General features: G+C 34.2%; 1 protein-coding gene across 2 annotated transcripts in view; it reads left to right on the forward strand.

Moving 5' to 3' along the window:
* LOC145243619 (coiled-coil domain-containing protein 60-like) overlaps nt 1–16,623 on the forward strand; it is a 99,444-nt gene that overhangs the window by 78,886 nt on the left and 3,935 nt on the right. For both annotated transcript variants that reach the window (XM_080106639.1, XM_080106638.1), the window contains exons 14-16: nt 2,912–3,046; nt 10,789–10,935; nt 12,609–12,699. In XM_080106639.1, the coding sequence (XP_079962765.1) occupies nt 2,912–3,046; nt 10,789–10,935; nt 12,609–12,699 (373 nt within the window). The remainder of the gene's footprint in view (nt 1–2,911; nt 3,047–10,788; nt 10,936–12,608; nt 12,700–16,623) is intronic.

Here is a 16,623-nt window from a genome sequence, read left to right on the forward strand (position 1 = left end):
CTTGAATCACCGGGCCTTCCTTCTCTGACAACAAAGAGAAATAATAAACTAATACATAAAATCCGTTGCCAAGGCCGCTGGAAAAATGGTGGGATCCTTTTATCGATCCACTAGATATCTCACTGCTGATGCAATTCTCTATCTTGTAGGGGAAAAGAAGTTGAAGCGAAATTAAATCTCTTTGTCCTAAACAAAATAAGAAAAAAGAAAAAGGAATAAAACAAAATGGCACCTCCTTCTGGTTTAAAAGGAACCGCATTTATTTTTTAGCAAAAACAAGATGAATAAGCAAATGTCCGATAGGTGAAAGTTCTTGCGAAGTCATTATGATAGAATGTTAGATGAAAGTCCTTCATTGAATTAATAAGATTAGAAGGTAAAATTGAGATTGTCGGACTGACTTCCTCATCTTGGTTGTTATTGTCACAACGTTTCGGCCGTTTTGCCCTCCGGCCTTTGTCAGGTGTTTTGTATCGAACTGGGAAACCGTTTGTTAGGAGTCTCGAACCCAACCCTTTATTATTATTACGGGGGTACCGTGTTCGGACTCCAGCTAGGCTTTGGGACATATTTGCTGATTCTCTGTTTTTGAATGTTACTTTTTTCACTGCCTTTGTTCAGGATTGAACTCAGCACCTACTAGGTAACTATAAACTGATACAACGTCTAGGACCACTCGGCCATATGTCACTAGGACAATTCTTAGTTGGTTTTTGTTAATGTTAAACCTATGTTGTTATTCAAGGTTTTCTGTCTCTATCAGAGGTGTCCAAATTGCATTCAGCTCTATGCTTGGTTTGCTCAGTAGGTTGTTATGTCCGAGCATGTGAGCTGTTTCTTTAAATTTTCTCACTTTCCAGTGGGTCTCTCTGTTTATTATTTTTACTTCATTCTATAGGGGGCGATGGTCCCCCCTCTCCATCCAGACATGGTTGGCTATACCCGATTTTTCCGTCTCCCCTTTAGTTACCGCTTTTTGGTGTTCTTCCACCCTTACTTTAAGGGGGCGGCATGTTTCACCCTTGTAAACCTTTCAATGAAAACACCTCATCTCAAAAATACAGACAATCAATGAAAACACCTCATCTCAAAAATACAGACAATTACTAGAAGGTAAAAGTCTTGTGTGAAAATAATGTCCTTATTTTAAGGTTGGTGTTTTAACTGGCGAAGTTCGCCTTATTCGAAAGTCCCGCGAGGAAAGTAATTCATGAGAAAAGCAATTCGTTGTTATTAATTAGAAAATGTGCGGAATGGGTACGTGTGTACATAAGTGTGATTTTTGAGTGCCCGCATGGCGTGTGTAGTTATGGTTTTGACGGCTTCGACAGCGACGAGGTTATGAAAACGAGAAGCATGTTCTCGTGTGACGTCGAAGCGAGAAGAAGGGGAAAAGAAGGAAAGAAAGAATGTTTGATGCGTTTTTATACTTTTTGGACCAGCTCCAAAACAAGATTGCTACTGCTGATATTTTGGTTTTTGGGAAAGCGTTAAAAAGACAATCTTCTAAATTTTCTCATTGGTCGCTTGTGTCACGTGATACTGACGTCAACTACGTCCGTCAGAAATCTGTTCATTTTACTTTTGTTGTTGTGAGAAAAAGTGTGTGGGCGTATTTGAAATTGTGCCGTTACTAGAAGAACTTATTTTTGTGCAAAATGCGCGGGAAAATTGAAATTAATAAATGTTCGTTTATTTGCGCGCGCGCAAGTGAGTGACGGCACAATCTATATAAGAGCCAGGTATGTCCAAGGATGGAGTACTGTTGCCACATATGGGCAGGAGCTGCTAAAAGGGACTTATCCTGCCTTGATAGAGTTCAAAATAGACTTCGTAGCCTCATAAGGGATGTCCTTTTCCCTTCCCTGCAACCTCTTTCTCACAGAAGAGATGTTGCGAGTTTGTCTCTGCTTTATCGTTATTTTCATGGCAAGTACTCGACTGAGCTCCAATCTATGATCTCTCATCGCCAAACTTTCACAAGAAACACTTGTCTAGCAGAAAATACTATCAATAATTCCCTCCACTCTTTATCCGTGCCTAAGCCTAAATCTAGATTCCATGAACAAAGCTTTTTTCTTAGAACTGCACGCCTATGGAATTGTCTTCCATTTTCCTGCTTTCCAGCTGCCTATAATATGGTTGGCTTCAAGTCTAACGTAAACAAGTTTTTGATGAGTCGTTCCAATTAAGTTAACAAATTTACCGACTTTCCATTACTAACGATTACTATATTGTCCAATTGTCTGCTGTATACTCTTTAACACTTATCCGCGAATGGCCTCTTGGCCTTGATAAGTGGTGATGTCTATGTAAAAAACAAAAAACAAAAAAACTAGACTGCTTAGCCCATTAAAAATAGGCGAAAAGTCATAGCCCGTTGACTTAGAATGAGTGCTTTATGACAAATTGATAGCTGACTATGGTTAAATTTGTGTCCATTTTGCATTAAATACTAATCCATATTAATCTCAACGGTGCATCAAATAGATACCATAATACTTAGTTCACTGCACCTTATCATAACAAAGGTTTATACGAAATCTCAGTCAGATCGGCTCAGTAGTTTCCGATAAAACTTCTAAAGTAAATGTGGTATTGTGGTAACGAATCTCTTAATCCCTATTAATCCTTAGTGCTGCAATCTACTCATATTTATTTATTTTTAACCGTAGTTTAATTTTAGTGAGGGGGCGAGTAGCAGGCTTTCACTGAGCAACGCCGGTTAACGGGTCCTGCTAGTAAATAATAATCCAATGATAGCAAATGAATGCTTTCCTAAAGGACGTTGGCTGTTACGATTTCATTGGCTTAGCGTTTTGGCATTTTTCGACGTTTTACATAAACTGACTGGAAATTTCTGACGATATCACGGTCTTTATTCTGCATAAGTACCTTCTTATTTTTTCAGTTCCCCAGCGTTTTTCCAAAGAGATTCCATGCAATCCGTCGATGAGTCGTTGATCAAACAACTGCAAGAAAAATTCGAGGAAGTCAAAGAAGAGAAAGCGTTAACATTACACGAATCTTTGGAGCGGATGGAGAAGTAAGTTTATTCGATTTTATCTTCACTATTATGAATTATAACCTTCACCCATACTCCTCTTCTGTCTGCTCAATCACATATAGACTTCCAAATATTCAATTAACCATCTAATTAGGAATATAACTTAACCTCCATTTCACTACACTTTTTTAATTAATTTATTTATTTGTTTATATTTCATATTCATATTTTATATTCATATTTCATATTTTCTATTCATATTTTATATTTTCTATTCATATTTTATATTTCCTATTTATATTTAATATTTTCTATTCGTATTTTCTATTTATATTTAATATTTCCTATTCATATTTTATATTTTCTATTCATATTTTATATTTAATATTTCCTATTCATATTTTATATTTTATATTCATATTTTATATTTTATATTCATATTTTATATTTCCTATTCATATTTTATATTTCATATTCATATTTTATATTTTCTATTCATATTTTATATTTTATATTCATCTCTATATAAATAAAATGAACTCATTTTTTCCCGTCTGATTTTGACATTAATAGGATTAAAAATCAAGATATTTCATGCAAATATAATATGCACAAACGGCAGAACAATATCTGAGGTGTGTTATAGGCTTATTATTTCTCAAATTCCTCGATAATCTTAGATTTCTATACTTTTTCTGCTGAGAAGTCACGGCCAAAATCGGTTAAGATCAATGGAAGTGGTAAAATATTTTCTCTCTAATAAATTCCTCCTCCCCCTGCCACCACTTAACACCGTTTGGGGATCGTTCACAAGGAACAGTTGAGAAGAGAACACCGGTTTGGCTTCGTAGTTCTTTCATGTGAAGTTATTTAAAATCACTAAACTAAGCTGCAGTGCTCTGTGGCGTAGTGGTTAGCGTGCTGGACAATTCACATTATATTTTCACGTTCGCGCCGACCTACCGTAGTCGTTTTTTTTTTTTTTTTTTTTTTCCTAAACAACTGGAATGGACTTTTCTTGGTGGCTGAACTGTTAACGTTGCAGATGTTTTTTTTTTTGTTTTTTTTCACACTTTATTTTCCTACTTTTACTCATGACTCCGGGTTTGATCCTTCCTACTTACCTACCATAACATTTTTTTAAACTCCCCCCCCCCGTCCCGGAAACAAACACTCGGGCAACGCCGGGTAACCCCGCTAGTATTTTATATTTTCTATTCATATTTTATATTTTCTATTCATATTTTATATTTCCTATTCATATTTTCTATTTTCTATTTAATATTCATATTTTATATTTTATATTCATATTTTATATTTTATATTCATATTTTGTATTCATATTTTATATTTTATATTCATATTTCATATTCATATTTTATATTTCATATTCATATTTTATATTTTATATTCATATTTTATATTTCATATTCATATTTTATATTTTATATTTATATTTTATATTTATATTTAATATTTTCTATTCATATTTTATACTTCCTATTCATATTTTATACTTCCTATTCATATTTTATATTTCATATTCATATTTTATATTTTTCTATTCATATTTAATATTTTCTATTCATATTTTATATTTTATATTTATATTTTATACTTCCTATTCATATTTTATATTTCATATTAATATTTTATATTCATATTTTCTATTTTTCTATTCATATTTTATATTTCCTATTCATATTTTATATTTCATATTTATATTTAATGTTTTCTATTCATATTTTCTATTCATATTTTATATTTTATATTCGTATTTTATATTTTCTATTCATATTTTCTATTTTATATTCATATTTTATATTTCATATTCATATTTTATATTTATATTTTATATTTCCTATTCATATTTTATATTTCCTATTCATATTTTATATTTTCTATTCATATTTTATATTTCATATTCATATTTTATATTTTCTATTCATATTTTATATTTCATATTCATATTTTATATTTTCTATTCATATTTTATATTTTATATTCATATTTTATATTTTATATTTATATTTAATATGTTCTATTCATATTTTATACTTCCTATTCATATTTTATATTTCATATTTCATATTCATATTTTATATTCATATTTAATATTTTCTATTCATATTTTATATTTTCTATTTATATTTTATACTTCCTATTCATATTTTATACTTCCTATTCATATTTTATATTTCATATTCATATTTTATATTTTTCTATTCATATTTTACATTTCCTATTTATATTTAATATTTTCTATTCATATTTTATATTTTCTATTCATATTTAATTTTTTCTATTCATATTTTATATTTTCTATTCATATTTTATATTTATATTTTATATTTTATATTCATATTTTATATTCATATTTTATATTCATATTTTATATTCATATTTTATATTCATATTTTATATTTTATATTCATATTTTATATTTCCTATTCATTCTTTTATATTTTCTATTTCTATTTTATATTTTATATTTCTATTTTCTATTCATATTTTCTATTCATTCTTTTATATTTAACGTCTTTATTTATTTTGTTATTTTTTTACTTATTTATTCATTTATTGATTTATTTATTTATCTATTGTTTTATTTAGTTAATTTAGATATTTAAGTTATTCACTTATTTAGTTCCCCCCCCACACATATATATTTAAAAACCTTTTATACATTCTTTTTTTACATCATACTTTTAATCTATTACTGTAGCCTTATCTTCCTTCCATTAATTTTATAAGCCCGCCTTTAATTAGGAGTAGGACGTATCTTAAAATCCACTGTATTTCTTCTGATAAGCTGTATCTTAAACACGACCTTAATATCATCCCAATGCCGCTACCATCTCCCACATCGTCTGCTGACCGATTTTCAATTTACTTCTGACCTGCATTCAATTGTCACCTTCTCTATTTCTATCCGTCTCCGAGACTGGAAATATATTTTATATTTTATATTCCACGTTTTAGATTCCATGTTTTGAATGAAATCGATTGGAATTTCCATTTTTTATTCTTTTTAAATACAGATCGAAAATTGTCGTAAATTGACTGGCAAAACAAATTTAACTATGTTAAAGAAACTTGATAGACTAATTAGAAGTGTAAGCCATTTTGAGTTTCAGAACAGTTTCAGATGGTTCGCTGTTACACACAAGTCCTGGGAGGTTGTAGGGGACTAGGATATATAAATACCCCAATCCCGTTACAAAAGAATAATGAAACGAATGGGAATTGAAGGAAACAAAGACTCAAGTAATGGATAAGATAAACGTCATTTATTTGCTGTTGAAAGAAATGAACATTTTAGTTATAACATGTCCGCGCGTATGTAACCAATGTCCATTGCAGGACTGGTGTTGTAGCAAGAATAGGAAATGTGTTTTCATCTCAAGTTCGGGTCACTATTGTTTGTTCGCGCGTGGGAAGAGAAATAAATGTTGTAGGAAAATTGAGAATGGTAGTCCCGCGTGTAGACAAAGAGTGGATATTAGAGTTGTCATCAGTTAGTAGTCAGCTACGCGAAGGTGTTCTTAGTGGCCAGTAGTAGATGGAGAGAGAAAGAGGGAGAATGTATACATACAGTCATTAGCTCGTTTCCCATACATAGTAGGAAGTGGGCGTGAGGTGCGCGTGCGCGCGCGCCAAAACGGCGGTGGCTTGTTCGCCCAACCTCTCTAGTTGAGAGTTGGTCCTAAAAAGAGGATTAGAAACAGCTTGTCTCCATGTTTTATACTCGCTTCTGGAGTGTCTTTTGCGCATGTGTATTTCCTTAGAAAGCAGAAGTGATGTCGTCCATGTGTGTGTTCGTGTTCGCGTGTGTGAGTACATGTGTATACGTAAGCGTGTGTGTATATATACGTGAATGTGAGTGTATGTACGCGAACGTGAATATGTGTACATGTGTGGACATGGGCGCGTATGTTTGTGTGCGCGTATGTATATGACAGCTTGAAATATGAATGTGTTTTGTGTGAGACTTGAAAAAGGCTCGTACAAGGTGACTTGTTTGTAGTAGACAGTTCCACAGAACAAAATACTCTTACCGTGTCGAAACCCGGGAAAAGAACATGTGAAATTGCTCCAGAAAAGGTTTTATATTTATGAAGCAATTCTGGTTTCTGATTGGTTGGTAGCAGAACGTGAATTAATTTGATTCGTCAGTTCTTAGCAGCATCGTTTATAAATAGAATTGTCCGACTGTGTGGGATCATACCCCATTATAAACCTTTTATGATGGGATGTGTCTCCTCGCAGCTTCGGCTGCAGGGAGACAGGGTAGTACATGTCAAGGATTCGTCACTTGACACTCAGCCCAACAGGTGAGGGGCCGGGAACCGGCCCAGCACCTGTTGGACTGAGGTACACCGCCTGGGTAATACCTAGGAGGTCCACCCTCCCAGGCCTTGCCACCGGGCTTTCCGGTGGGGCAAATTTATTGCTTGCTGCCTGAGGCGCCCTGACCGGGGAATGCCGACGGGGTTACTCAGGCAATTTTTAAAATTGCAGGAGTGCCCCTCCTTTAGGGGAGCCTGCGGGGTTCCCACTTTCCAGGCCTTGTGCCAAATAATGCTGAGGTGGGCAGCATTTAAATAACTACCCCATTATACACCCAAAATATTGCAACAATTATATAGACTTATTTCTTGTTTACTTGCTTCCACGGAACATGACGGTGGTCTAGTGGTAAATGACACAAACTGATGACCTGGGTGTCCCAAGTTCGAATCCAGGTCGTTCCACAAAAGTCACTTTCAGTTGGGATGTTGGCAATCTTCACATGGTTCCTCCCGTCATTCCTAATATATTTCTAGAAAGAATTGTGACTAAAAAAATATCGGGGAAACCAATGCTAACGATAGAATCTTCAGATTCATAAAATACGATGATGATGATGATGACTCGCTTCCTCGCCAGCACAGATTTTAATGCAAATCACTCCAGACAAAGCATAAAGCCACTTGATGTAAAAAGCTAAAAAATAACTACTTCATGGTCCAAATGAGCCAACGATAAGTATGAAGTGTATATATATTGTGACTCAAAAAACAGCAATTTTTTCCCCCTTATCAGAAACATCGGTCAAGGAATGTGAGAACTAAAGGATAAACTAAGGGAAGTGAGGGTTACGATGCTGCCGAACGTAAACTCAAGGTCCACTTTAGATACAAGATCAGTTTTTGATGTGGGAAAATCTAGCTTACTCTGAATTGGAACAAAAGTTAAGATTATCTCAGTCTGGAATAATTTATCCTTCACTGACCGAGGACAGAAAAGATGAAGTGTTGTATCAGAACAGATATTGCACTTTGCCCCTAGTCAAAAATGTCAATATTAATTTATTGTTTATGTGTTGCTTCGCTGCGTTTTTATGTTATGATAAAATCACGTGTTATCCCACGTGACAGTAAACCCCGACCCCCAACGTTGTTTCTATGGTCCTCTCCTTTGTCTTCTCTTCTGCCTGTGTCGTTGTCTCTCACATTAGTGCCTGTCAAAGGAGGTACACACAGGTTCAAAACTATATAAAAAAAATAAACATAAAACAAAACACAAACACTGATGTATTTTGCAAATATCAGCTGAACTCTGGGTGTGTGCGTGACATCATCGACCTTCTACACGCTAAAGTCAATATCTGTGGGGGGGGGGGCGTGTGTCTCTGTGTGTCTGTGCGTTTTCTGTCGAAGCCGTGTTCGTCAGCTCATTTTGATCTTCTAATGCTCTCTCGATCTAGCCCAAGTGTAAGGTAGTTAATATCATAGTTAATGTTAGTAGAGGAAATGTGGTAAATTAGATTACTTAAGGGGGACGGCTCAAGAACTTGTTTACATTGGACTTGAAGACGACCATATTGTAGTCAGCTGGAATGTAGGGAAACAGAAGAGAGTTTCACAGGTGTGCAGTTCTAAGAAAAAAGCTTTGTTCATGGAATCTATGTTTAGGTTTAGGCACAAATAAAGAGTGGGGGGAAATTATTGATAGTAGTTTCAACTAGATGAGTGTTTTTCGTGAAAATTTGGCGAGGAGAGACCATGGATTGGAGCTCAGACAAGCACTTGCCATGAAAATAATGATAAAGCAGAGACAGGCTCGCAACGTCTCTTCTGTGAAAAAATGGTTGCAGGGAAGAGAAAAGGGCATCCCCTAACAGGTTATGAAATCTACTTTGAACTCTGGCAACAGCACTCCATTCTTAGACATACTTGGCTCTAATACAGGTAGAGAATTGCATCAGCAGTGAGATATCTACTGGAGCAGTAGAGTGACCGAACCATTTTTCCAGTGGCATTGGCAACAGATTTGATGTACATGTTCCATTTCAGATCAGGAGTAAAGGTCAGACTTAGAAGCTTGTCAAAACATGGAGCCTCCACAAGACGAGAGCCATTCATTTCAATTGATACCAGACAGAAGTCAGAGCGTTGATGATGTAAAGATTGGTTTTAGATGCATTAAAATTAACCAGCCACCTCTTCCCCCACTAAGATCAGTCATGGTAAAACTTGGATAGATTATCTAAATGGACGACTCAATAGGAATTTATTCACATTGGACTTGAAGACGACCATGTTATAGTAAGGCGGGAAGTAAACAAATAGTATTGCGTTCCACAGATGGACTGTTCTAGGAAAGAAACTCTGCTCATGGAATTTTCATTTAGTTTTAGGCAAAGATAGAGAGTGAGGAAAGTTGTTGATGGTTGTTTTAGCTAGGTGAGTATTTTTTAATGTTTTACGAGGAGAGACCATAGATTGGAGCTCAGTCGAACACCTGTCATAAAAGTATTGATATAACAGAGACAGTCTCTACTAGTGGGAGTCGCTCAGCCTTGCTCGGTCATAAAAGACGCTTAAATATATTTTAATTCATGCTGGTTTTTATTTATTAGTACAGAGCCAATTCTCTGTTGAATATTATATTGTACCTAATATATAGTACTGATTTCAAAAGTTTAAAAAAAAAATTGACTTGGGTGCCATTAGCTAGAATCGAAATCTAAACAGCTGCATTCCCTACCATTTGAGCTATCAACAGATAGGTAAGAAAGATTAAAAATGAAACCACTTCAAACTATGAATGAATTTGCACATGCGCAAAAGTAATAGAAATATGTCAGCAAGTTGAAATGAACATTTTTCATTTCAACTTGCCGACATATGTCTGTATGCGTTATTCATCCATCCAAACAAAGATTTTACTCATTAGAAACAATCCTTGATGTATTATTACTATTTCCTGTTAATTTCAGTGTTATATGACCAGTAGTTTAAGAGTTTATCGGTTAAATATTTTCACACAGATAGACACACATGCATACATCTATTGTTTTATTTATATAGATTAATTATGTCTTCTCTGTCTGTCTGTCTCTCTCTCTCTCTTCCTTTCCCCCTTTCCTCTCTCTTTATATATCTTATTCTCTCTCCTTTACACCTCACTCTCTCTCTCTTCCCTCTTTTCAACTTGTTCATTCTCTCTCTCTTTCTTTTTTTCTCTGTATCGTCTTCACTCTCCTTTCCATCTCTCATTTCCTTTATCTCTTGCAGTCTTTACTTTTTTCTCTCTTCCTTCTCCTTCTTTTTGACTGTCCTCCTCTTTCTCGCTATCATTCACACTCTCTTTCCTTTGATCTGTTTTCTTCCATCTCTCTCTTTCTCTTCCTCTCTCTCTCTCTATTTCCTTTTCTGTAAGTTTTTCACTCCTCCTTCTTCTCGTTTATATTCTTCCTCATCCCCCTTTTCATTTTTCTCCTCCTCTCTAACTAGAGAATGTCTGCTTGTCTGCGAAAGTAAATTCCGAGCCATGTCAATAGATTACCCGTGTTACCGTCAAGCCCTAGCAGAAATGCGAAACGGAACTTCCAAACTCCTCAGTGAATCAAAGAAAAAATTGCAAAATGATGGAAAAAATTGGTAAGTAAACAAAATCTGTATTCATCATCATCATCATCATCATCATCATCATCATCATCATCATCCACTCAAAATCTGTATTATCATTATTATTATTATCCACTCACTAGGAGTTCTCTCAAAGTTTATTTTATGTCTACAGTTTGTGGATAGTTTATTTTTATGATTTAGTAGTTTTTTTAAGCTAGCTTTCTAGTTTCTTTTTTTTTTTTTTTTTTTTTACTAATCAGCAAATTTAATTAATTTAATTCCTTGGGCTGAAATTCTAAATTGTTAAAATGGCAGCTAGTATGTTTGAATGTTTTTTGTTTTTGTTTTTTAAATTTAAATTTTCGATGGTATAACTCCTTCGTCAGAGGTTACAAGATATTCCATATCTTCTTTTACTTTTTCAATGAAATCTAATTGTGCAGATAATAGCAAACAAAAAAAAGATTCAGAAGTGACGAAAAGGGAGAGGAGAGAGAGAGAGAGAGAGAGAGAGAGAGAGAGAGAGAGAGAGAACCTGCTACAACATAATAAGTCTCTACAATGAATGATAGACAAAAAATAACGGGTTTGTATTACTGTACACATAGATTCGAAAAAGTTGTCAAAAAACAAATATATAACAAATAAATGTTATCAAAGGCAAGATAAGTTACTTTTCTACCAAACTGGATATATTTTTCGTGTTTTTATTCAATGTAACATGTTTATTCAGCTCGAAAACCATACAGTGTTTACCGATGTATTGGAACATTCAAGATGGCGTCTTATTCTCTCTTTAACACGGTAAGTGTGGGAAAAGATGTTATAAATAAAAAAAACCGGATAAAATACTGTTAAAAACTCGCTCAATATATGTTACCGTGACATAGGTTGACATATATTCGGCGGATTTTTAATAGTATTTTGTATAGTTTTTTATTTATAACACCTTTTTCCATACTTACGGTGTTAAAAAGGGTGTGAGACGCCATCTTGAATTTTCCAATACATCGGTAAACACTGTATGTTTTTCGAGCTGAATAAACATGTTACATTGAATAAAAACACAAAAAATATATCCAGTTTGGTAGAAAATTACCTTGTCTTACCTTTGATAACATTTATTTGTTATATATTTGTTTTTTGACAACTTTTTCGAATCTATGTGTACAGTAATACAAACCCAAAATCTCAATAGAAGGTGCGTATATAAAAACGACAGACAATTACAAAATTCGCGCATAAGCCTGAAGAGTCCTAGAGTGGATGAAACGCGGAATATTCAGTGTAGCTTAATCGCCATATATATTTTATAACTTACTAACTACCTCCACCTACGTATTGAGCACTTTTGAAGTAAATACTAAAAGTTTACGCATAAATTTATACTTTCGTATATTAATTTTATGTGAGTAAATGAAGTAGTCATACATATATATATACATATATATATATATATATATATATATATATAATTTAAATGAGAAATTTGAAAACTTGTTTTTTTTTCATTTTGGTGTTCAGGAGAAGGTAATACCTCGAAGTAGAAGAGAAAAGAAATGTACGTATGTTAGGCTCTAACTGCTTCGGCAAATGGAAAATTTTGTTAAATTAAATGATTCTCATATCTTGATCATGCCATTTTTAGTAGTAGTAATAGTAGTAGTAGTAGTTTCTAATATTTATTGTTCTCTTTTGAAAAGGTTTAGTCAATTGGAACTCAGCATTCCTTCTTCCTTAAAGAATATTTGGTACTATCAAGTAATTCTCCCAAAATTATACAAATTTGGTTTGGTAAGTATTAATATTTTCTCTGGTTTGATTATTTACAAGGTATATTATTTAGGGAATCATAACAATGACGTAGAAACATGTATTGCCAGGATACACAAACTATAGAGTATGCATTGGCTATGTGGAGAGATGGGTGATTTGTATACGTATCTACATATATCTATTCCTTACGTGGTTGATTCCTCAAAGACAAACGTAAAAGAGACGTGATAAAACATGATACATAAAAGGAGGGAAAGATTACACATGTAATTACTTAGCAATAGTTCACATCAAACGACGTTAAACATAATCGAAATATGCATGTATTACCAGGGTACACAACTTATAGAGAATGCAAGTCTTTGCCCCCACTCCTCATCCTAATAGTGTTACAAAGTGCATACGAGATCTCATTTCGATTTGTAAAGCTTTCTTTGCAAGAAAGCAACAAAATTAGCAGGAGCAGCGAATACATCGTTGAACGTTCATTTGTTGTATACACCTACACAATTTTCGCGATCGTAAAAGCTAGAACTCGTCTTGTTTTCGCTGACATGGTTGGAAGCACAGGGATATTGTATTTTCAGCCAATCACATTGCGAGGAAAGAGAATATAAAAATATTTCCCCTAACAGCTCTCACTGGAGCCAGTCTGTCCACTATAAAAAGGGGGCAAACGCGCCAAAACCAGTCAGTCGAACCCAGAGTCACAGTCAGTCAACCAGCATGGGGTAATCATTGGCTCCATCGGATTTCTTTTTCCTGAGTTAAACAATCACTTTCGCACATGGAAGCACCAACAGTGAGAATTAACATTTACATTTCTTATTTCATTTTGTTTCCTATTAGCGCCCAACTTTTCTCTCCTAAGAAGTTACAAACATTAATTTTATGCCGAAAATCTTCTTTCCTGAACATTCTCACATCCTTACGAACTTTGAACACTTTGTTTGTTTTTACTGTCTCGTTAAGTTTTTTTTTTTTAAATAAATGATTGAGAAATCAATTATTTAAAATTTCAACCTATATTGTTTGTCTGGTTCCTTCTCGGCACCATACGCTTATTCCTAATATAACAATTGTCATAGTCTTGGAAAATATGTCATTAAATTTTCTAATCTGAATCTCTATAATTTGAATTCTTTTCTATTATCTGCATTCTGTTTTTTTTTTGTTTTTTTTTTTGTATGACTTTGTTCTTTATTTTATGTGGACTTTGGATTGTTCTTGTATATACGGCATAATCACGTTGACATACCCGCTTGATCACCAAAGTTAAGCAACGTTGAGCTTGGTCAATACTAAATGGGTGACCATTTGGGATTTCCAGGTGCTGTATGCGCTCTCTGCTTATCTTGGCATTGTTTCCAGTCGTCCTGGTCTTCTCCTTGTCACTTGACCCAAACAGTGCCGATTCAGGAGAGATATGGTTGAGGATTGCGCAACCCTTGCCTCACAGTTACACGTGCAACTGTCCCTACAGGGATATCCTTTGTCTTTCGAAACTGAATGGAGGCATTAATTGATCGACCTTGTATTGAGCACTTTTGAAAACAACATTGGTTCAAGTTTGTTTTATCAATATATTTAACTTGATACACACACACACATACACATATATATATATATATATATATATATATATACACACACACACATATATATATATAAACATATACAGACATACACTTTTCAGACTGATATGCGAATAGGTATGTCGCGCGCGCACACACACACACAAATGTTACTCAATGTGTCACTGGTTATTTGCCCTTGTTGTGGTTTCTGATTTGTCTGACAGGTGATGTCTCTACTTTCTGTTTCGCCTTCTCTATCCACTTCTGTTTTCTATCTATCTCTCTTTCTTTCATCTAAATCGTCTATGTAGGCAGATGTACATTTTGTGCGCCTTGATAAACATAACCTTCATTTTAAGGTAAGAACCACATGTATGCATTAACAAACTTTTGTGAACACTAGACACATGCATACACAATGAACATGTCACAAATATTACGAGCTACAAAGCATACTTATGTGTGTACACCCACACACCGGTGTGATTATTTTTATCTCTTTTCATCTGATCTAATGAAATGTTCCTGAAAGATTATATCATGCTGATATATTATGCAAGTAAAAGTTATTGTAACCCAATGGCGACATTAAAAGGGTGAAAATGGCACTCGATTAACGCTGACCTGACGAGAATACAGAAACGACGTAAAGTTGATAACGACCAATAACTAACTGATGCAGGTGCAGGAACAGATAAAAACAAAACCAGATATGTTTTGTCTTCATCATCATCATTCAGTGGACTGACCTTTATGTCATGAGAAAAATATGATTCCCACAATACTGTTGGGAAGAATCCCTAATTAGTATGCAGGGGTATGTTGGTTAATTAACCAACCAGAGGAGACCTCTTTGAGGGATGATTGACCGAAAGGGGGATCCAACGACCCTCGAGCCCGTGCCATCTCCAACTATTAAAGCCGTTACACGGGCAAAGTTTTTCAGTTCGAGCTGAGAGTTTTTTGAGTTCCAGTTGAGAGTTGAAGTCGCCATGCTTCCCCCTCCCCCCTCCTGCCTGTTGCCCATCGCCACCCGTCAACTGAGGAAAAATTAGAAATTTCGAGGGACTCTCAGAAGAATTATCAAAAACTTGCTGAATAATTAGCATAAAAAAAAACAAAGTTTGTTTTTCTTTTTTTACTGTGAAGCTGATTTTGTCTCTTGTTGCCTTGGTGGTTACCCTTGAGTTATTAACTTTTCAGCTGACGACCGGGCTACAGAACGAACGGCATATCAACCCTTGACTCAAGAAGTGAGTGAAAGAGAAGCCGACCTCTATTGTGTGACCTCTATTAGGGTCCTGCTGCAGAGTGACAGATCACATAATATAATGTAATAAGAGTATGAAAAGCATATACATATACTTATAAATAGCTCAATAGTAGAAGGCTAGAGCTATATACTTATATATATTTTTATATTTCACATGAAAATTTTCTATTCAAATATAAATTTTTAATAGCATAAAGTTTCTCTAAATAGCTCAATAGTAGAAGACTAGAGCTATATACTTATATATATTTTTATATTTCACATGAAAATTTTCTATTCAAATATAAATTTTTAATAGCATAAAGTTTCTCTAAATAGCTCAATAGTAGAAGACTAGAGCTATATACTTATATATATTTTTATATTTCACATGAAAATTTTCTATTCAAATATAAATTTTTAATAGCATAAAGTTTCTCTAAATAGCTCAATAGTAGAAGACTAGAGCTATAAATACTTTTAATGCTTTAACCGCTTTTTCTTTACAGAGAATAAGAACTCAGTATGTTCATCAAAAAGTTCCTGTATTGATTATAGGAGCAAAAAATTATTTTGGGCCGTACTAATCTATATAGAGTTCATGTGTTTTTCTTTTTCTTAGTATGGCGGCTCGTCAGTGCTCCAATATACAACAAAAAAGGCCATCACCATATATCGTATTAATAAAAAGCTCATTCCACCTTACACCATACTTTGGGGTAATTGCGGCAACTAAAAAAAAGTGCTCTTTATATGTGTGGTTGCCAAAAGAGCACTTTTAGCTAATTGGCGCAATTACCCCTGACTTGGCCCAATTACCCCAGACTTGGCCCAATTACCCCAGACTTGGCCCAATTACCCCAGACTTGGCCCAATTACCCCAGACTTGGCGCAATTACCCCAGAGTATGGTATGTATTTTGTATTAGCACAATTTTGCCTCAAATTACATTTGTAATCATTACATCACTTCTATATTTTGTAAAAACATAAAAATGTTCAGCACATTTTTATACTCGTACATGTGAATGGCAGATGGTGCAATGATATACGATTGACCAAAGGACGAGGGGGAGGGTGCAAAAAGCTGAAAATTTCTCTGAAACAGCAAGTT

Source organism: Euprymna scolopes, chromosome 22 (genome assembly GCF_053919585.1).
Source record: "Euprymna scolopes isolate OS-2025 chromosome 22, ASM5391958v1, whole genome shotgun sequence".
NCBI classification, from domain to species: Eukaryota; Metazoa; Mollusca; class Cephalopoda; order Sepiida; family Sepiolidae; genus Euprymna; species Euprymna scolopes.